The 24375-nt window shown below is 35.4% G+C and overlaps 1 protein-coding gene across 2 annotated transcripts in view; it reads right to left on the reverse strand.

The window, feature by feature from the left end:
- Positions 1 to 24375, reverse strand: part of CRPPA (CDP-L-ribitol pyrophosphorylase A) — a 125719-nt gene that overhangs the window by 51383 nt on the left and 49961 nt on the right. The window contains exons 5-8 of one of the 2 annotated variants that reach the window (XM_055709516.1): positions 21380 to 21425; positions 8783 to 8880; positions 4151 to 4240; positions 3358 to 3450 (exon numbers count right to left, since the gene is read on the reverse strand). In XM_055709516.1, the coding sequence (XP_055565491.1) occupies positions 3358 to 3450; positions 4151 to 4240; positions 8783 to 8880; positions 21380 to 21425 (327 nt within the window). The remainder of the gene's footprint in view (positions 1 to 3357; positions 3451 to 4150; positions 4241 to 8782; positions 8881 to 21379; positions 21426 to 24375) is intronic. The other variant, XM_055709517.1, reaches the window with a different exon arrangement.

Below are 24375 nucleotides of genomic sequence, written 5' to 3' on the forward strand. Positions count from 1 at the left end.
TTTCAGACACTCCTTATTTTGTTATTTTTACCCAAAACAAGGCTAAGCACTGCTCATTTACAGCTATTTACATGAAATTTTAAAACCTATTATTTTGAGAGAACACAACCTAACACCTATTTACCATTAACCTGTTCCACAGCTTTAAAAAGAGATTTTTCTCAAACTTAACTTTTGTACGAAATGCAAATAATGGTAACTACAGAGGTGAAGTACTAGCATTCATTTCTTTCTAACCTTAAGTAATAACAACAAAACAAAAATCATATCCATTCACAGCATCTACAAATACGAACATGTATTACTCAGAAAAGTAATGTCAGTTTAGGAATATGATTCTCCTGGTTATAGCAGATTTGGAAAGGATACTGGTTTGATGCAGACAAATAATTGCATGAAGTTCACCTCTCTGCTTCCTATTTCTCCTGTAACGTTAATCTTCCTTTTTCTATGTCTGGATACAGTACTCCAATTGCTGCTTCAGCTTACAAATGCCACAAAAAACTCCAGTCAGGCATCAGGATAAAGGATAGACTTTGAAATCTGAGGCAATTTATATGTGGAAATATGGACAGAAGCCATCACGTCCAGTGCAAGCTCATCCTTTTACTGGGACAATTCTCCCCAGGCTGGTTAAACAGACAATATGGCACAATAACAACACCTGTCACTTTTACAACTAAAGCAGCTGAATATTGGAAGGAAAAATAAAACTGATTCTTTTAATTATCAGATTGTTACAAAAAAGCTGTGTGTCCTGAAATCAAAGAATAGACAAGAACTTTCCAATTAAGCAAAAAGTCTACATTAGACTGTTCCTGATTATGAGGTTAGAATGGAAGCAGTTAGCTGCTCTCCACATTTATCCTTTCAATTCTTCACTACCAGGAACAGTTTTACTTTTGAGTAGAAAAGTATAATAAGCTAGTACCTGAAACCTCTGCATTTAAATGTCACCATATTGCTTAAAATTCTGTCACATCTGCCTGAGAAATACTAACGGGCCCTTTAACATCAAAAGAAAGCGTCTTAAAAGGCTTTTCACTAACAATGCATTCAGGTTTTATGTTAAACAAAGTATACAGCGAAGAATAAAGCCGAGGAGTCTCCCACTCATAAGCCTTAGTGAAGAGGACACTCAACATTGTAATTAAAGACTGCTGAAGGAAGTTTCTGTCCCCCAGCCATACCATCTGTAATGAGTTTTAGGGATCAGAAGTTTAAATGACTTAAATAGTTCCCAGCGATTAATATGAGGCAATGATTTGTTTAGCTAATTCTTCGGTCATTTAAAACATACCTTCCAGTCTTCCCATTTGTTCCTTCTTGTATTTCTAAAACATAGTGTGATACCTCCATAAAATTCAAAAGTGTAGCATAAAATGCCTTTTTACAGTTAAAGTACTTTATTTTTTTAATGATAATTTTAACAAATATATGTGTAGCTGTGTTTTAAATATTAGCAACTGCTTCCACCTAGTTATGAGACTTTTCTCTCACTGTCTGGTTTTGGGGAATTTCAGGTAGTTGTCAGGAACAACTCATGGATCTGGAGCATGGTAAAGAGATTAAATGTATCGTTTTCTCCTGAGGCTATTTTAAAAGGTGTCCAACTAAATAATTTGTGCACACTGCAAGCCACTCAAGCAACTACAGTTTCATTAAAAATGGCGCTGGATTCCACAATGACTTCAAGATCTAGTATCTTAGGGGCAAACCTGAGTTTCATGGTGAGCTTGTGTAAGCATTATTTGCTTCATACCTATTTCTCAGGAATACTAAGTCCAGAAAACATACAGGTACAATTACTAAAATACAGCGCTCACATTCCTCGTGTGACACTAAAAAACCACTTAATTCAAAGTCCAGAGTAGAGATTAGCTATGAATCAGGCACAAAATAAACATGCTTTTAACACCATGGTATTGCCTACTTGATTAATTCCAACTTTATCTGCACAAACCCCAGATGTAATACAGACAGAAATGGGAGGTAGGGGGGTGGGGATGGTGTTGTTTATATTCTTGGTAAAGGACTAATAAAAATATTCTCAGTTCAGAAAGGAGCATTCTGCACATCCAGTAGCCTTGTAAGGCAACAAAATTGGAGGCATGTCATTGCTTTGATTATCAAAGGCAGAAATAATTGACCTTTGAAAATTCAGTACAATTAAAGCTCTACTCTGAACTTCCTCAGAAACAGGGTCAAGAAAAAAAGTCTAAAGTGCTAAATATTGATGTTCATAGATTCACTCCCAAGACAACAACACTCTATAGGCAAGGATATAACTTTCTTCCTTTGTAAAACTAATCAAGCTTCATGATAACTCATTTATTTGTTGGATCAGTAATGCAATTTCATCACTTAAATTTCAGATTAAGTATAAAATTGACAAGTAAACGCTCAGTTTTCCCTCCAGATCACTAGACTCTGCACTTCAGAAACTATTCTGGCCCCATATAAAATAACTATTTATTCTTTTTTCAAGAGCCTCAAATATGGAACTATATTTTAAAGTCACAACATATTATCTTGTGTTATTGCTGCAGAGCATAATAAATGTAGTCCAGAGGCACATTCCACATGACATATGGCATTAATGACACTCATTCCACCGAACACTTCTCATCCCTACCTATTAAGCCAGAAAACATAATGACAGAATTAACTGGATCTGGTTACTCTGCATAGACTTTCAAATCTTCTTGTATTTTCTCCTTTTTAACAGTCTGAGTAAAATAAAAGTCATGCACACCTTCAGCTGTCATCCACATGAACTGTTAAATTATTCTGGCAGCAATATTAAAAGTAATAAGAATTTCAGCCAAAAAATACACTTTAAAACTTCTGCCACATACCAGATTAGGTTTTTTTCAGTCTTAACATCATCTCAATAAGTAAAGTATGTATTAAACTTCTATTGCAAAGTACTTCAAAGTTATTTTTTAATCCTTGGACCAGAAAAGCAACAACAATTTTAAAACTTTGAATAAACCACAGAGCACAGAAAAAAAATAAGCCACTTAATTCTGTTTCAGCTGAGCACTCAAGCAGAGTACAACATTCACAGCATCCCCAGCAGAGATGGAGCACAAAAGCAAAGCAGGAGTTAACAGTTCAGTATGACTAGCCACAATGAGTCTTTCACAGAAACATAATAAATTGTCATTTGCTAGTGCTGGTTTATTTCCTGAGAGCATGCAGTACATTTTCTGAAGTGCAAATGAGGCTCTTTACAGTCCAATTTTCAGTTCAAATTTACAATTTTATTCAGAGCTAGCAGCAGCTTAAACCTACTCTAACATTTAAAAATATTTCATTAGATGCTTTCTACAGTAACTTACAGGAGTTACCTACCGAAATAAGGACAACTGGATATAAGAGAGGAATATTTGATTTTTCCAACATATCCGCTAGTTGCTGGGTTTCTTGAATGGCATACTTTTTATCCTAAAAGAAAAGAAGTGCTTAGAATTATTGAAAACATCAAACACTGATTTCATAAAAATGGAATTCAAAGTTCTGATATTTATCAAAAAAAGATACAACACTTTTTTGGTTTGGGGTTTTTTTGTTTCCTTGGTTATTTGGTTTTAATATAGTTGTAAACTGGTAAAGTTATAGCTGTTTGAAAAAGAATATGAAATAATAATATTATCCTTAAGACGTATACATATAACAAGCTTAAGGGTCTTGATTGGTCTTAGATGTGGGTCCATCTAAAACCTTCCTGTTCCCATACAGGGACCCAAATACAGATTGTATGGCATAAATGTGCCCAAGATAGAAAATGCTGATTTAGACCACAGCAGCAATGCACAGTTAGTTAGATGATGACATGTAAGACATACCTCTTCTCGAGACATTTCGCTTCAATACATTATCTATGACAGGAAATTTTAAACTACTTTCAGTTGTATCCTTCTTATTCAAGAATTCATGGCTTATTTAACACCACACTGATGGAAGTGCAGAACCAGGAGAGAAAGGATGGGCCAGTATCTCAAAGGTCTAGTCTGGCGCACATCAGAAAGGATATACCAAGAGCACAGAAATAATGAACAACGTATTATTCAAATATCTAATTATTATTGACTGTTACTAATAAGTTTAAGTGCAAAACTAAAAAGCATGCATCCTTACTACTTACATTTACACAAACAAAATTGTAGCACTGTCCTGAAAAGATGTTCTGTAGATGGCTATCATTTTTGCTTAGAGATACTGATATAGCTTCAACCTGATTAGGAAAAAAAAAAAAATAAAAATCACTATGTCACAAATTTTACTTCAGCCTCAACAACGTGCTAAAGTTTCCACCGTTATGGCAGAGTTTGTTCATTCAAACAATTTAAAACAGGCAATTACTATTTCCACTATGAGAATTAAAAATTGCTCAGATTTGTAGGTGGCTCAACAGTGAAGCATGGAGTCACAACACTCTGCAGAGTTTTCTGCAAGTTTTTGCTGAAGCACACTGGTAGGGGAGCCATGCCAGACACAGCCCTGGCAGCAGCAGACACTACTACTGCTGCTGCCTGCAGTAGGATGTTCAGCTGTTGCCAGAGATGAAACCACTGTTCATAGGATCAAGATGATCTAATGATTTTAGACCTCTAATTCTGAGAAAATCTCTGTAATATTCAAATACATATATATTTTGTCTTCATACAACTAAAAATAAAATAATTGAAGAAGAACATATGAAAGACCAGGTACACAGGTATTCTAGGACTCTACATATGACAAGACTCATTTAGAATTTCTCCTGAAAATAATTTCCTTAGTGAATACTTCAAAATACTACCTTAATCACAGACATACTTATTTTGCAACCTTTAACTAAAACACCAGCTAAGAAATTATCCTAATTAAAATAAAAACTAGCTTCTACTGCACTATCAGCTTCAGGATTGCTTTAAGTAAAACAGCAAACCAGGTAGTAAAAGGGGAATTAATCCCCTAAAAGATGATAACACTTTGAAGCCAACTAAAAAAACTTGAAAATAAGGCAAAAAAAATCTTCATGTTGCTTCTATTAAACTAGCAAACCTCACTGTTCCACTGCTCAAATAAGCTGCCCAGAAGACATATTATATATAGCAGCCAACAACAGAAGGAACACACACACCGCTGTGTTCCCTCAAAATGTCATGTAATCCACCATCCAACAGAAGTACCAAATACAACATTTAAAAAGGCTTTGCACTGTTATCTAAAGCTGTATTTGTTTATTTTTGTAATACCTGGGGAGCTAACTTTTTGCAAAGGAAGGTGGTTTGAAACCCAAAAGTTGATACTTATGCACTAAAGATTTTAGAAACATTTTCGACTGAAAATTTGTTCAAACAACCCGAAATACTTAACATTTAATATTTTAAAGAGATTTAAACCAATAAAATCACAAAAGGCAAGAATTACTTAATATACTCTAAAAATGTAATACTCCAGGTATTGCAAATACACAAAACTCTCCTGACTTGAACTGCAGAAGTAAAGTCAGAAATCCCCAGTACCTTTACAACCCCGCATATACTTAGATGAACAGGAGCATAATGCATGCCACAGTCTTTTCAGAAGGTAAATGGAACATGACTCAGGGGACAAGGCCTATTTGTTTTCTTTTTCCTTAAGATATTACGATACATGACGCTTAAGTATTCCTGAACATTTAAAAATTAATAGTATATCAGAGTTTTGATTTAAATTGAACAATTTGATAAAGCAGTTAACTGAGTCTTTGTTTTACAGCCATATTTTCCAGCAAAAATTAAATCAGATTTCTTGCTTGGAAAAGTACACACAGCTGCCTAATTAGAACCTTCAATACAGCATCAATTAATTAAAATTAATTTAAATTCTATTTGGCATGTTAGTATCCTATGCCAAAGTTTGGGGGTTTTTTTAATTAAAATTAATATTAATCAATGTTATTGGCTATTTGAGAGAGCAAAAATTACCGAAACCCACGACCTCAGTAAAATGTGTTCATCGCATAACGTTTCAGTGTTTAAATAGAAAAAAAAAAAAAATGGATTTTCTTAATCACTTCTGGTCATTATAGCAATTGCTATGCAGGTAGTATAAAGAAGCAGAGACTGTAAGTTTTCATGAACATGAAGATAGGAATAATAATGTTTTCTTTAATGTTTTTCTGCTTATCAGATGCCCTGTCCTGAAGCTTTCCATAAAATTGAAAAATAATATCAGGACATTGGGAATCTGTAAAAGTTAGTTGAATTATATCAGAATTTGAAATCACAATTAATAACAATTCAGCAAGCGGACAAAGCGATGTTTAAGAAATTAGTGCATTTCTACTAGTGAAACACTAGTTCATTTACTAATTAAAACTAACCAAATATTTTGATATACTGCTTGTGGATATTTATCCAGTCACAAAAAAAACCCCAGCTCCATCCAATTGATTACATTTCATGTGACAGGAGCACTTTGTCACTGAATAAGCAGGAGTACGTCATTTCCAGTCACAGAAGAAAACACCTTCAGTCCCCCATTTAGGTTTGCTTGTTTCAAAAGAAAGGGCTAAATAACAAACATAAGGAAAGACTCAATTTATGTCTTCCACACTAAGATATCTTCTGTAAAGCATTCACGTATTAGTTATATGGTTTACAGTAACACTGATTAAAATATTTACTCTTAAAGTACTTTGCAAGCAGTAACGGCTGCCTTATTTATTTTTTTATTTATTTATTTTTTTTAGAAAAGCTTTTATTTTCATTTCTTTATCTCATCATTTCAATTTTTACATCTTTTTTCCCCTGTTTTTGGAGTCTCTCACGGAAACCCCACTAACAATTTAATTTTTCTTTAAGGATGCATCTAGAAGTTAACAAATATCCTAAAAATAAATATGGCTGGTACTAAGAACTAGAGTGTCAAAACTATCTAAAACGTTAAAATATTGACCACGGCCAGTTTAAATTTCAGTTAGTTTAAATTTGAAGTATGTAGGCTACTGAATGATTCCCAGTTAGTGTCTGTCTTAGATCAATTATCATCCAATTAGCCTTTTGAAAAGGCCCGGCTTTCAGTGTGGTACAGCAATTATCACATTGTACAGAGCCAAATCTCTCTCTCACAAGGTTATTGTGCTTCACTTGAGAAATCATAGGCCAGTGGATATATTCTAAGGTTTCAAACTAGAAGTTCTGTATATTGGTAAGCTTAAAAATTAAGTCAAGAGATTATACCATTTAAAAACAAGACACACAATACATAAATATTAGTTTTCGAAGATATTCAGTGTAAGGGTTCATGAAATTAATTACTAAGGATGTTTAAAGGGACACAAGAAGACAGGGATCTTGATGAAGTTGTTTGGTAGGTATCACTGCAGGAATTCTTAGGAACTGTTGAAAAGAAATTAAACAATCAACTTCATTATGAGGAAAGACAACATGGATCAAAAAAAAAAGAGAAGAAATTATCAACTAAATAAACTGATTTAATAGAACCATGAAAAAAATTCAGTCCCATATTAGTAGGAATCCCTTCATTTTATGCCCTCATTACGTTGTTTGTGCCCATTTTATGTGTGTTTTATTCAAATGCACCATGGGTTCATGTGCTGGACCAACCCAACAATAAACTGGTTTTGAAATGAAAATTTGGAAACATGTTGAAAATTTTAACTAGTTTTGCTGGCAGTCTGATTTGAGGTTGCTACGTCTTCCTAGTAACCGTAGAATAGTTTAAATGGAAAGAAAAAGGAAAAACAGTAACAGACCTGGTATCAGTGAAATGGAAACATAGTTCTGCTCCATTATACAGCTATTCAGACAAGAAAAGATCTTATTCAACTCTGCTAATGTTTTGCACTTTTAAATGTAGACTTTTAAAAAAGCATGATTTTCCATATTAAATGCAATTGTTTCCAAATAAAACCTGTAAGTACAATGTCAAGTGGCATTTCTAGATATAAAATAGCAATACAGTTTGCTACAGAAGAACATCCTACTCTTAACAAAGCGCACACTGCAGAACAACGACAGACATGAATAAAACCATTGCAAAAGCAACATTGTGCAAATCAGGAAATCTGTATTTTTGAACAGCTATTCCCTTTCTATTACCCTTAGAAACAGAAAGATGTGATACCATCACATAAGATATAATTAAGAAACACCCCAAGGCCAGCCAAGATTTAAGCAATTACCAAATGTAAACCACCTTTGGGAAAAATGACAACTTGATAGTTCTATTAGTAGAAACAATGAAAAACGAAAAGATAGTTAAATGCCAGTAGAAAATGCCATCAATATCCTACAGCAAAGGCTTCAATGAACATCCACTGAGTGAAATGTCCCCTGTCTCTCTGCAAAAAGGCTGATTAATTTGACTTTGCATTCACAGTTCTGCAGGAATACATCCTACTCTTTAGCGGGTTCAGAATTTAATTCAGACTTCAAAGTAACAAAAGCATTTCCTCTGTAACATATTTGTTACAATTTGAGCTTACTGAATTTATAAAATCTAAAGAAAATGGCCTCTCAGTTGTCTGGATCCAATTTCTCCTCTAATCTAATATATACATTTTAAGAGGATCAGTAAGATCCCCCTCCACAGCATAGCTGGGCTGAAGATGCTTCCTTCTGGGTAACTTCCACACCTGGTGTTAATCCCTTGTAATAAATACTATAGTGACCCAGGAGGTCTCTGTTTCCGTATTCACATTATTTAGACCATTTCTTATGAGTTGCAACAACCAGAAACATTAAATTAATTGTACAGTTTACAGACATACAGTTGTACTTACTTTTAATTGGTTTTTCAGAGATTCATGAAGGCGAAAACCTACTTGTGCAACAGCTTCCTTCACATCAGTAATAACACAAACTTGTTGTGATAGGTTGTCTGTGATCAAGAAAAAACCCTTAGTATTTCATGCAAAGGTAAATCAATCAAAATTACTAATCTGCTAAACATTACCTTCCATCCATATACTGCTGTATCTTGACAGAACCTTTTCAACAGCTGTAAATTTAATTTTGAGACAACTTATTTCAAGGCACAGCTAATATAACTACATAATTTATGTAACATACATCACAAATATAAAGTTCATATTATATTTTATATGATTTTGTACATTAAAACATCACATAATCACACTGTCACCAGAGCCCATTTAAATAAGGGACTTCTATGAAAAAGTATTTGTTTAGGTACACATTACTGACACTAGATGAAAACCAAGAAAACAACTTTTTGAAAACCTCATACCACTACCACTTCAACAAATCACTAAATGCAGTGTCAGCAATATTGAGAAAAGCAGAAAAACCCCAGGAGATAGCATAAATCCACTTCCCAACAATATATAGTACATAGCTAAAAAAACCCAAATGTATTGAAAATACGTTTCAGGGAGATAGCAGATATAACTGTTCATCTCAGTATCAAAAAAGTTGCAGAGTCAGTGAAAAAGATCTTAGCATGGGCAGTCTCTTAGATCTTTTACTGATGGGAAAAAATATAATATTTTCTTGATACTGAGAACAAATAGTTTCAGGCTATTGCCTGATCTGCTCCATAAAGCAAATATTTCAGAAAATTAGTATTTTCTTTTGTTATTGACTAGTTTCAAGATTGAGTGAACATTTTCCTTTCTTTAAGCAAACAAAATAATTCAAGTCTAGAATTCTCACTTCTAATTCAGGATTTTATCTTTGAGATGCTGAATTAATATGCAGACAAAAACATAAAATTTCTAATGTCTTTGGGGTTGCCACTCCATAAGCAGCTAGAAATTTCATAAAGGTAAAGCCTAATTATGTTTAAAGCAGACTTCAATGAAACTTCAGGGACAGAAATATACCAAACCACCACAAGATAAATCAGTAGTGAAAGACATAAAAGAAATTATAAAAATATGGCCTAACTTCTCTTCAAACAAGTCTGAGTATAAAGATACATATTTGTTGCATGTGGAAAGGTTTTTTTTATAATTACATACCACACAATAAGTTCAATCAGATGCGTTACTTAAGTAAACATCTCACTTTCTATTGTAAACTCAAAGACTTCTTTACAAAAATAGACATACAGACCTGAAAATTAATTTTAAAGCTGCTGCAGAGTTAACATTATTGGAAAGTGAGTTACAAATTTTAAACTATTATTTGTAAGCAGGACAAGTGAATCAACCACTGAGTATCCCAAAATATAATTACAATGATTTTATGAATTATGGGCATTTATGAAATCCATTATTCGTAACATGACAACAAAAATAGTGGTAGCAACTGACTTTGTATTAAGTTAGCAAAAATGCAGCGGGGGGTGGGTGGGTGTCGGGGCAGGGAGAAAGAGAGGGAACAATAAACATCTGTTTATAAACCATCACAACCAGATGAAAGTGAGAATTAAAAAAATGCATGGCCACTTCTCATAGGACTGGAAATCATAGGATACCATGACTGTGGGAGAAATTATCTTCCCATAGATACACTGGGCAAAAAAATATACTGAACATGCGCCAAAGTTGGCTTCTACTTATACAGAAGAACTTTACAGTCTAAAATATGGGTCAATGGGAAACCATATTGAATTAATTTCTTATCAGCAGAAAGAAACTGGTGGGGAGATTGAAATAAGAGCAAGAGTCCCTTGAATTTAGTACTGTACGTGGAATGCAGATACAAGATAGATGTACATAATAAACCAGACTGGCATATCAGATTTCAAGAACTCCGATTCTATTGAACCAAGTAACTTAATGAAGAAGGTCAGATTGGAGCTGTTACAAAAATCCACATGTGGAAGAAGGCTGTGGAAGCCAAGAAGGCACCATAATTTAGGCTCTGACAGTTCTTTTTAAAAAGTCGTCAGTTATCAACTGCAAGTGTCAAAAGTAACCTCACAAGAGGCTGCTGCTCAAAGACTGCAGCCATAAAGCCCATCTCACTCCTCTCCCCGGCCCCCTCAGACCTCTAACTTCCTGCAATGTAAGTGAGAAAGGAGAGATGACTACCAAAAAAGCAACTAAGATTTGCAGGTTCAATTTAATAAAGAAGAAAGCAAAATTGAATTAAGTGTGAAAAAATGTATTTGTAATCTGGAGGAAGGAGGAATATAATGCAGCAGGGGGAAAGTCTACAAATAAAGTATGAAAAAATAATTTAACGATAATACACACATTGATAAGATGCTGCATGCTTTTAAATGATCAAGAAAAATGAAGTCTGGGAAATCATAGTTTACGAAATCATCACAGCAAAGCAACGGTTCTGTTCTAGTTGAAATTTAAGACTCAATTTCCATTTAAATCCCAACCGTGTCAAGTGACCAAAACCATCTGTATGTTAATTTAGCAGTTTGCAGGTTTGCCGTACTGTGGGAAGGCAGGCTGCATGGAGCCCCGCTCCCCAAGACTGCCCGTGTCCCAGCGCCGGCGAGCCGCTGGAGCTCTGTTCACTCAGTGCCAACACGCTGGCCCCACGAACCCAGGCAGCGCCGGCGCAGGCCTCGCGTGGGTCCTGCTGACCGCACGCAGCACTTCACTCCTGGCTTTCAGAAGTTTGCCTGGGTGAACGGAACAGTTATTCTGGAAAGCCACATCAGGGCCATGTCATAAAGAATTTTAATGCTCAGCTAACAACTTTTCATCAGATTACTGGATAATCCAGTCTGGAAGAGACCTCAGGAGGTCTCTAGTCCAAACTACCAACCAAAGCAGGATCACCCATGAAATCAGGCCTGGTCACTCAGTGCCCTACCCCCTGGTCCTTGAGAACCTTTGAGGACAGAGACCTCTCCAGGCAACCTGTTCACTGCCTGACTGTTCTCACGGTGAAAGTCCTTCCTGAGGCAGAATGTCCTTTGGTTCAGTTTTTGCCTGTTACCTCTTGTCCTTCTCCCATGCACCACTGTTCTGTTTTCTTCTCTACTTTCATGACACACCTTCCCAACCTTTTTTTTTTTTTTTTTTTTTTTTTTTTGCTTCTCTTGCTATTATGTTGTCTATCAAAATCTGTATCCTTCTTTGGCTTCCTCTTCCTCTGCTTACTTTAAACTTAATATTTCCCTGGAAATCTCCTCATCCCAATACACGTCTCCCATTCACTATTGGCCTCTTCACAGCTGTACCTGATTATGGAGTAACACCCTCCTCCCCATACTGCATCACATTTAACATCCACTCAGAGCATATATTTCATATAAAATCAAAAATAGTTAAAACTTTACACTGCCAAATTCTGTCAGGTTAAACATTAAAGTTCTCTATCAGGAAAGGGGTAGGAATTTTCCTCAGTGAAGATAAATTTGATACAGGATTTCAGAATTTATTCCATCAAACCACCTTCTCTCTCCAGCAGAAAATTTAATTTTTAATTTTTCTGTGTGCTTCTTTTGATATCCTGAAAGCTTTAGATCACATTATTATTCAGTAACATCTGTTATAGTCTTTATCCTAGGATCTCACCAAAAATTATAAATTAAAATGTGTGCATGTTTATGGAACTACCCTAGTTAGATATGTATTAAAGTGTACTTAATGAATGACTTAAAAATTCACCCTGAAATGCATGCCACAAACAAGCAGCAATTAAAATAATATTTTGCTCGACTAAAGATCATAAATATCATATCCTGGGGAATTAATACCATAAGAATAAAAATGCATCTGAATAGCAAATAGATTTTAGCCTACGGACATTATTTTTTCTCTTAATTGCACATATATGTGTACACATATACTTGTTTTTGTAAACATGTTCATACCATGCCATTCTGGTCTGTCATTATAATTCCTACTGTTTTGGAAGCACATCCTATTCATCAAAATACTTTTGAAGTTTGCAGTGAATTCAAAATAGGAAATTAGTTTATCGGAATTTCTTTTTCACTTTCTATACAGCAATAGCTTTTCTGGTCTGGAAATTCAGGCATTTTTAGTATAACAGAGATGTTTCTACCACTGTAAACACAAGAAAAATGAAATAAGTACTGCCAAGCGTTTAGTTCATTCATGCTCAACAGAATGAGTTGAAATTCTTATTTGTATGATATAGGTTAACTAAAAATATCTAACAATTTTTTTGTTTACCAATTCCACATTTCTCTGTAGCCAAAAACACCAAAAGCCAAATGTGACACTGGCCCTACCAATGTTAGTATAAAAGAAAGAGAGGAAGATTTTGTGGTAGAAGAAAAGAGGGTTGTTATCTGAGGAGTATCTCCACCTGCCAGTCTATTTCTTTGCCTCACAGCAGAGAACAGCCACTGGTTAATGAGTGTGCCCATGAAAATGCAGGCTACCTCGAGTAAGGTCTCTGTCCTTTGATAAACAAGTCTTATGTCAATTTTTGTATTATTTATATGAAGAACTCACATGACTTTTTATAACACAAAACATAGTATATAGGTCCCAACAATCATAAAAAATTTGAAGGCATTGCAATATTTTTCTTGGCACTTGCTAATTGTATCAACATCAGCACATACTTATTTAGCTAAATGTGAGGGCAAAATATCCAATCTGCAAGTGCACGCTCTTCTGAAAAAGTAATTGCAGAAGAAGGGCCCTCAAGAAAAGAAAGAGGAGGAGAGCAAGTCAAACTCTAAGTTACAAACTTCTATTGAGAAGCACCATTTAAAGTTTACATGTTGGAACTAGAGTTCAAAGATACCTACCCTGAGGGCAGTAGTCCTAATGGAAATTTTTTAGGATGTTTTGTATTAGCCTGATCTTAACTACATTTCTAGATGAGTCACCCTTATTGTAAGATGATATTTTCAAGATTATTAAAAATAGGCGTGTGCCACCTTGTCTGCATACTCTGCAAGTTCATACCTGCTTAACTAAAGAAAAGCATTACATTTACTGTTTATAAAACAAATTTTAGAACTCAGACTATCATAATACAGTTGTAAAAGAGACTTGAGGAAGTAAGCAAATTCATAAGACACATTTTAAGAAAACAGTCTCAAAAGATAACTCAGTCTATTTATATTAGAAAAATGTGTCTTTGTATTGGCTTGAATATGAATTACATATATGCATAAATATATCTAAAGTATAAAAATGTACATATGCATGCATGCTTTTCTTACTTCTACTTGAGTCAAGTTTAGCATGCTTAAATTTATCAGTCATTATGTCTCATTAAGCTGGTACAGCTACCTGTGCTTCTATGAAACATTTAAGACTTGTTACTTAGGTAGGATTATATTTGTAATATAAGGAACTAATGGAACTAATGGAACTATAATGTCTAAAGGAACAGTCTCATAATCACATGATTAACTGTATTTTTTTCAGACATAATTTAATTGCCAAACACATATAACCATAATAATTTTTCTTGTATTTAAATTGATTAATTAAAAAATTATAATTTAATATATGGACAATAGAGAGAAATGCAAGACCACTTGAAAAACAAACAAAGTAGCAAAATAATATGTCAAACTGAACCACAAGAAACCTGTTCCTTAGCAAAACCGTCTAGAGGCAGAAGTGTAACCTTAATATTCTAGCATAAAAATCTAAGTATGTAAGATCTGTTGAAGTTCATAACTCAAAGCAAAAAAAAGATTACTATTTGAAACCAGAAAAAGACCAGTTGGATGAATAGTTCTCATCAAAACAAATATTTTTAATAGAGCTTCAATGGATTTTCTAAATAAAACTAACAGGTTAACAGAAAAGGTAACTGTCATTCTCTGAAGTTGAAGCAAACCAAGTTTTGGTCACTAATAAATAAGACTGTAGATGACATGAAATTTGGAACTGCAGTCACAAAATTGTATGTATACACTCAAAATTTCTTCACTGCTGAATTCATCCAATGCTAAAATATGCATCCAGCAAATTAAAAACATAATAAATAATAAAGAAATCAGCTGTGAAGACTGAAACGGTAGTGGGGAGCCAGGGTGAAGCCCTTAGTACCCTACACTCTCCAAGCCCATACGTTTAGCTTCTGGGACATCTCCAGAGGACCTTGATAGCATGCAAGCTGGCATGCCAAGAGCTGGTACCTTGCAATCCAGCCATACAGTATCATGCAGGACCTCCCCTTCAGGCATTCTACATGGCCTGAACCTGGAGTCTGAATCCACCCAAGTATGCAATACAGGACTCTACCATTCAGTGTGGGATGCTGCATTTCAGTCCTGTGTCCTCTTCAACAACTTGACACAAAGAAGAACCATCATGTAGACCACCACCCCACAGGTAATACCATTTATACTCAAAGCAGTATATAGTGTCAGGAAGAGGCACCCTCTTCTCCATATAGGTAGGAAGGATTGCTGCCAGCTATGCTCAGCGAAGTTACAGACACACTAGCAGCCAGTGCCAAGTAAAAGTAAAAGAAAGGGGTTTTAACAAGGCAAAAGATGGTAAATTCTTCATGGGAAGGCAGGTATTCCTGCCATAAATATGCCTTTCCAGAGTTCCTGGTATCTCATCATCATCCCAAAGAAGGAAAAGAAAAAGGGAAGGAAGGAAAAAGAGGACGTAGATATCCAGAAAACCGATCCTTGAAGATGCCTCTGAGGGGGAAGGGTATCTGAAAATGCACAACCACATGGGTCTCATGTGAGCCATGAATAACACATTAGTACACTGGCAACTTCTGCTAGCCAAGTTTGTAGCTGTAAAATGATCAGAATCAGCAGAAGGTCCTTCCTCTCACCAGAGACCATTACTGAAACCACCGGAAGAAACAGTGCTTGTCGCTTTCTTGCAGTGGTGGTTTCTGTGTCAGATGACACACTTTCATGGAACTAACAGTTCTGCAACAGAAGCTCACAAACAGCAGTGAGTAGCTATCACACAGCAGACAGCTATCTAACTTGTGGCAGAAAGCACAAAAGCATAATGACAAGTAGGAGCACTTCATATAGCACCACGTACTGGGTTCTGAACCCTCAGGAAAAGCAGACACTGTGATACAGTCAATTATACAGCCAGTAGGAGACACCTAACCGAGCACGCCTTGGCGTGTAGGATGGTTGCCATTCTGGAAGGTGACATACCCTTGAAGGTTTCCCATAGCCACAGCACAAACCAGCAGAACATAGGTATTAAGATTTCTTCTGTAAAACTAAAAACCATAAGACTGAATGATGTAATGTGGGGGTACAACAAGATGATGCTCAATAGGACAAAAATATATTCTCCCCTTAAATATGCTTTCCTTTAAGTGTGGCATGAACTGTGAATAAAATGCTTGCCTAATGTTAATTTACATAGCTCAATTGTCCACTACAAAAATAAGTCATGTAATATCAACCTGAAAATATGGTATTTGAAGTCTTTTAAAGGGCACAGAATAGATAAGGCACAGATCTCAAACTGCAGATTTGGAGTGCCAACAGTGTCTATTCAAAACCCCATTAAAGATAATTAATTATGTTAGGTAAATGTCATGGGGTGTCCTAATTAGCTATGGAGGACTCATTATACTGCTTGCAAAAGCAGTAAAGAACATGTGCAGCTTCCCCTTCCTGAACTCAAGCAATGAAGCAAAAAGCAAATCCAAACTTCAATGAACAACGTACAGTTTTTCATACAGAGCAGGCATAATAAAAACTAGTGTGGTTACTGAAGCGGATATATTGGATGCTGCCAAAGTGACAGATCACTAGATAAGTAAAGATCAAGTGAGGGATTAGCCTGATTTACCACCATGAAACATCTTCATTTTTACTTTAAGCTACATAAACTTTTTGTCATAACCAACAGCTGGAAAAGATTGTATTGGCTTTAGTAAAAACAAAAAAATGTGTTAATGTGACAAAATATGTATCTATGAAGAGACTGACTGGTCATTTACAGCACTTTTGCTCCAGTTATAAACACAAATAGTTAAACTTCGTGAATGTTCATTTGAATAAGCTACACCTTCATTTTCTACTCAAGCAGTTTTAGAGAAAGCTGCTTGGAATGGATCTTATTTTTAAAATAAATTATAAATAATCTTCTTTAATGACTTATGAAATTACTGAAGCCCTTATATACACAGAAACATGGAAACGCATTTACATGAAGGCTGCAGTATTGTTTCAGGTTTATAATTTTTTTTGTATGAAATAGTAGAGAGTATATGTTACATAAAATTAACATAAACGCTATAAAAACATATTTGAAGCAAAACACTTCAAAATATTACCAATCTACTGGCTTTTCTTTTGAACAATCTATAAAGAAGAAAGGATAGCACTGATTAAAGAATACAAGGAGTCACCTTTATAAGGATGAGAGGGCAGCAGAGGGAGAGCACAGAAATAATTTTTTCACATTGTATTCTTGTTTAGTTTCCCCACAAGAAGCGTGATGGCTCAGTTCCCACCTTCACAAGAGCTGCTCTGTAATGATGGAGATATGTGGGGAAGGAGACACAAGCAAACTGGAGAGCTGAACCATGGGAGCAGGGTGCTGCTGTCTCCTTCTCTAGCTACATAAAGCAACATATTCTGCATAAGGTGTCCATCTGGCTTTCTCCTTGCCCACTGCAGAAGAATGTATTTAGTAAAGCAGCAAATAAATGGCAAGAAGATGAATATGTTTTTTTTAAAAATATAAATCAGCACTGGGTTTGATTTTTCTTTTCCTTTAAAGTTTACACAACCTCAGTACATCCAAAGGTCCTCTGAACTAAATAACTCTTAAATATTTGACTAATACCAAATGATACAGTTCAATAAATTGGTCTTTGTACTACAAAAAAGTATAGTCTACAGTTAAGTTCACGGAAAATGGAAATGAAAATGGATCTACTTTATCCAGTAATGACTGATAAACTGCCATTAAATATTGAGAACATACATGGTAAATAAATATGAAAAATACAGAGGAAAAAGGAAAATGCGATCAAAGTTAACATAGAACAATGAGTTTGCTGAGCTTTTTCCAAGTTGAATATTGAACCTTTTGTCAAGATATAATCAACATAATACAGTCATTGAGCTGATTCATGGCATTTACATCATTTTATGCTGGCTTTACTGGCTTCAGCAAGCTTGACTGACAGAAGTACATTCCTTGTTACAGAAAACATTTACAAAGATTATAATAATACAGCACATCCAAGCAGCTGGCAGCTGAATCAGCTTTCTACATCTCCTTATTGGCATTACCATTACGGGAATTTTTCTTTGACAGTCTCTACTATATAGATAATACATAAAATTACAGATAATACTTAACATTAAAAGAAGTCTGTACCGTAAAGCATTCATACAGTCTTTTAGAATTAGGAATTCAGTAACAATGGTGTAATGGGATCTATATTTAGATTGAGGGAAAAAAAACCTTCATTTTTTTATGTAATTACTTTTGCATTTCTCAAAGATTGGAAGCTTCTCTTTTTTCCATTGATCTATCATTCAAGGTAAAGTATTAGTTCAATTCCTATTCATCAAGAGGTAAAATCATTGTTTAATTTTATTCATACTGTACTATGAAATCCCTCTTTTGCATACTGATATATTCTATTAACTTTTGGGGGGTCTTGTGAGTCATTTTGCTCATATGACAACTACAATAATAGTATTTGAGCTTTTAAAATTTATATTTAAATTGAATTGTTTTATCCAAGGAAAGATCACTTAAAATTAAATGAAAATTACTAGTACTTTTCCAAGAGCACAATAATACTAGTAAATTAAAAGAAAATGCTTTGATAATCACTGGGTTAACTCAAGAACTTCTCATCTAGATTTTACATTTGTGAAAAAATCTTAATGGCAGAATGAATTCTGTTTGCACAAAGTTTGTAAATATCCGATAGCTATCAGAAAGTGGACAAAATGGAGAAACTCCCTATTTTGAAAGTGGTTTTCCAGTTTATGTCAGATCACACTCCCATTTTCAAAGTTTCCCATAAACTTGAATAAGTTATAAATACTGTTCTGAAAGTATTAGCCCAAGTAATTTCTGAGATGAAACATTGTTTACAATAACTCAATAAAAGCTGGTGAAAAAATGGCATTTGTAAGCTAAGAGATGCTCATATTGGCAAACAGCTGAACAAATGATTGCTAGGAAATCAAGGACAGAGTTTCCCTTCCAAACTCCCAGCTTTGTAATAAAAAAACCTGAGAATCCTAAGAATTTCCAGGCTTTCCAGATGTATAAATGGAATTTTCTGTATTTCAGTTTTTGTTCATTGCCTGTTCTCTTTGCTGAACATCACTGAGAAAGAGTCTGGCTCCATCTTCTTCACTCCATCCCATCTGGCATTTATACACATTGCTATATCGCGCTGAGCCTTCTCTTCTCCAGGCCTAACAGTCCAAGCTCTCTCAGCATCTCCTTGTAGAACAGATGCTCCACTACCCTAATCATTGTCACGGCCCCTTGCTCAACCCTCTCCAGCATGACCACATTGTTCCTGCACAGGGGAGTCCAGAATTGGACCCAACACTCCAGATGTGACCTCACCAGTGCTGAGCAGAGGGAAAGTATCACTTCCCTCGACTTACTGGCAATGCTCTGACTACCATAGCCCAAGGGGCTGTTGACCTTTTACATAAGGGTGCACTGCCAGCTCCTGTTCAATTTGTTGTCCACCAGGACACCCCCAGGGCCTTTTCTGCAGAGCTGCTTTCCAGCTGATGGGCCCCCAGCCTGTAATGGTGCTTCTCAAGTGCAGGAGTTGCATTTCCCCTTGCTGAATCTCATGAGACTCCTGTTCACTTATTTTTCCAGCCTATCTAGGTCCTTTTGAACAGCAGCATAACCACCTGGTCTATCAACTACTCCTCTCAGTTTTACATCATCTGCAGACTTGCTGAGAGTGTGCTGTGTCCTATCATTGAGATCATTGGTGAAGATTTTAACCAGCATTAACCCCTAGGGTAAACATAGGGGCCCACTACTGACTGGGCTCCAGCTGGGGTTTACTGTTTGAGCACAGTAGTTCAACCATTTTTCAATCCACCTGTCTACTTTTCTAGTCTGTACTTCATCAGTTTGTCAATGTGTATGTCATGGACCTAGTGGCAAAAGCCTTACTGAAATCAAGACAAACCATACCCTCTGCTCTCCTTTACTAAGCTAGTCATTTCACTGTAGAATGCTATCAGTTCAGTCAGGCATAATTTCCCCTTTGTAAATGCATGCCAACCATTCCCAGCCACCTACTTGTCTTCAGTATGTTTGGAAATCCTAAGCTTGAAAGCTAGGAGTGTGGAACCTCTAAAACTCCTACTCAAAAGAAGATTTTAAAAAAATTCTAGGCCTCCAGCTATGGAGATGAGAGCTCATTCCCTGTCAAAACCAGAACTTCTAATGTTTCCCAGCCTTATCTCCTTGATACATGCCTGAAAAATTCAGTCAGGCAGTTCTAGCAATGCATATAATGTGTAATATTTGTCCACTGTAATAGCCAGAAGCTTCAAACTTGTTGCATTCTTGGGGGTCTAGAGAAGCAGCATGCCGAATACCACAGCAATATCTGAGCTCTGTTTAAGCTTCCTCGCTTGTCTACAGTAACAGAGCTGATCTTGGCAAGGTCTAATTGACTCAAATCAGAAATTAAGCCAATACTGGATCATGTAACAACACATGAGCCACCAAAGTGAACAACTAGCCATTCACTCACCGTGCCCTAATATGGCATGGGTTTTGCTCTGTTTTTCTTAAATAGGAACCACACTTTTTTTCTCTGGAAAAATATTTTTAAGGCAAAGGGAAGTCCCTTTCTCTTCATCAGTTTCTGGGCTCTTACCCCTCAGTTCTCCACCAGGAATCACGCAAGAGTCCCCTGAATCAGTGCCTATCAGTTTACAATAACCATCAGTGTGCTCATTATACAGTACTTAAGAGTCCTTCCTTTCTACACTGTTTTTAGATTGAGTCAATCTACATAAAAACTAAATCTAGTCTTCAAGTTAAACTGCTAAGAAAACACTGTTTCCAGTACAGAAAAAGGTTAAAAAGCAGTTAAACAAAGTATTTATAAATTAATGGAATACCTCAATATCATATAATCACTATATCAATCTAGGCAACAAATTGTTATATGTAAAAGAGTAAAGAGACATGAAGAGTTAATATCTCATTTTCAGTCTGCTACTTAGATTACAAAGATGGAACATACTCAGAATTGAACTACTAATGAAAAAAAATTGTTCATTCCTTACAAAGCCATTCAAAATGAATCTGTTTGACTCTGTAATATACAAAACTTTTTATAAGGTTCTTTATTTGAAGAGAAGAAAAAGAAGGTAAATAATGCATAATGTAAGTATTCCAATGAACAAGCTAAAACAACTTGCCTAAGCACATCTTATTCATCCTAGAACTTTTCTTAAAGACATTTAAAACTATAGCACACAAGATTCTTAATTAGACTCAGGAATATGCAAACTGACAGCCACAAGGACAAACACATACCCTTAATCATTGATTCAGCTGCATGCAGATCCCGCTTGTAGGTCACCTAAAGGACAGACAAGCCTCATTAGATTTAAGACAGCAGGAAGGAATGTAAAAGCAATAAAACAATGTCCTGAAGGCAATTCTTTACATTTGAAATACCATAAACAAATGACATTGTCAATTTCTTAATTCTGGTAAAATATCACTGGCAAGTCATGAGAACAGAAGATATATAAAATACTTAGATCTGTTCAGAACTCATTTGAAACCTAAAACTATTTTTAACCCCTTGAAGAATCACAAAAACCTGATACTGCATTCTATTTTCACACATCCATCCTATGCTATAATTTTATTGTGAAATAGATTAATTTTTATAGGACTTGTGATCACATAAATGACAGCCAGGGAGAAGCCTCATTATTTCTTTTAGTAATATAGGTGTCATTTTTCAGTAGCACAAGACAATTGCTGTTAATGACAGTTCAATTAATCAGTGGTAGTCAGTGAAACTAGAGCAGGCTTTGTATGAGTTTTCAGAGGATTAAAAACCATTGAGATTTTCTTGAAGACATTAACCAGATCAAGTTAGATGGACAGTAAGATGCTGAATATTCACTTGGTACTTGCAAAAACCACCTTTCATATCTGCCTTTGTACCCTCATGGTGGTTGACAGTCCCAGTATTACGCTTTGCAAATAAAATAATGCAAAACTAAACATAGCATCTACCCAAGACATTATCAGCCTTTGCCAGCAACGTCTTCACAATGACATGCAGTGACATGAAGTGATATAAGAATCATTTCCAAATATTTGCCTTTGTTTTTACTGTGACTTCCTTTTACATAAAATAAAATATTACTGGATTTGCTGCTTTTGTTTCTCTAGGGTCAGAATAATTTTTTATTTCTTTCTGAAATGAACTGAATATAATTCCAAAATAGTGTTGCAAAGTAAATCTTCCAGCAGAAACATACCATTGTAAGTATTAGCATTTTAGTCTCCAAGTAAATGATTGTTTGATTTTAACAAGGATTCTTGTAACAGTTTTCCTTTCCATCTCACAAATTAAGCTGTGTACTGCAGTCAGAAACATATTAATAATATTACCTTTCCCATTAAGCATCATTTCTCCAAGGAATTATATTCTCTTAAAATTAAAAATCAACTTATTTCCCTACAGCTTGTCCTGCAGGAGAAGCAGCCAGAGAATGAATCTTGCCTGAGTTTACCTACCATTGGGAAGAACCAGTGTCTTGACTTTAAGGACAAAGAATTATTGAGTGACCCATTTTGTTGCAAAGTTTCTTTCCGATTACCTGTTTCTAGAGGTCTTTTATAGTGAACTTTCAGCAAACCTCTAACAATTACCATCTAAAAACCTTTCAAGAAACAAGGCTATCTAAGCTCTGTTAAAAGTGGTCTCACGTACTCTAAGGTTCATAATGTCTTTGACATGCAAAGGTATTTTAAATAGTCCAATTTTTAAAGTGTTACCTCACAAAGTAGGCCCAGTCTTCAAGCAAATAGCACAGAAGAATAAAAAGTTAAGAATGAACCTTTAAAATCTCTTCCAAAATTCTGAGCCAGATATCAGCAAATACTTTCTCTAGGGTGGTTTCCTACAGAAATAAGACATCTGAGGCCATATCACACTATCCATATATATTTCTTCCATAATCTTTGATCCTATAAGCTTTAGGAAAATAGTAGAGCTGACAGAGAGAAAAGCCCTGCCAGCTACCACAGGTGACCACCACTTACCAGTCAGGGAAGGAGGGATTCTCTGCACCTCTTTCAGTATTGAATAAGATGCTAAATTCAACTAAAGTTTCTCTTAAGGCATTGATATTCATAATCTTCCTGGATTTTCTTGTGTTGACTAAGAGGTGTTCTTGCAATTGAGATAAGACTTACTCAAAGAGCAGGCAACCATAACAGAGACACCCTTTCATTTAATTCTAACCATTGATTGCTTTAGTATGAATTTGTTTTAAACAACTTTAAACAATTTAGTCAACACAATAGTTAATCGTTCTGAGCAGCTATACACTAAAATGTATTTGCACTCTGGGCTCACCCCAGCCAGAACAATTCAGATCTAGCCAAATCAGCCAGGAAGAATACTTTTACTGCCACTCTATACCAGAAAGTAACACAGCATCCTCCACATTCTTGCAGCCCAGGTGAGGTGCAAAAATCACAGTGGTAAAGAATAAACAAAAAAAAAATGACACACAGGAGTTCTCTCCCACTTTTCAGAAGAGAGATCTGTTTCATGCATTTCTGGGTTTGTTATATCATATTACTAAGCTAAATCTCTACGGACTTACAAAATTACAATTTAATGTTCTTTTTCATGCTGGCCTCTGAACCTTCTCTATTTTTCAACAGTTGCACAGACCTTGAGTCCAGATGTGACCATAGAATCCTACATGCACTTGTAATACCAGAACATCTCTTTCTAAATTCATGTTCTTGTTTCTTTATCCATGGCTGACATAAGGTATTTTTCCCCACAGTGCTAACTTGCTACCCTCTGTGATTCCTACACCACCTTCAATGTCACTGCCTTCCTAGAGCAATTCTCTAAATATGGCCTATAATTTTTTTTCTGAAAACGCTTCTTCATATTTGGCTACAATGAAAAGCATAACTTTCTTTTTAATTGTTTGCCGAGCAATCCTTAACAATAGGTTACTTCTGATCAATTTTTATTTACAAATCCTTAAATCTTTGTGATGCCTGCAAACTTTATCAGACAAATGCTAAATAGCTTAGTGACAATAACAGCTTCTGCAGAACTGCATGTGGTGAGAATTATCTTTTGCAATGTATCAGTTATACAATTTTTAATCTCTTTAATGGGACTAGTGCAATTACAGGCATCCTATTTTTAATTAAAATGTCATATAGTAACAAGTCAAACTTCTGCTAACCATATATTGTATCAACACTACCACCTTTATCAGCCAAAACTATAACCTTGTAAAAAAGGCTTGAAATAA

The sequence above is a fragment of the Falco cherrug genome, chromosome 4 (assembly GCF_023634085.1).
Source record: "Falco cherrug isolate bFalChe1 chromosome 4, bFalChe1.pri, whole genome shotgun sequence".
NCBI lineage: Eukaryota > Metazoa > Chordata > Aves > Falconiformes > Falconidae > Falco > Falco cherrug.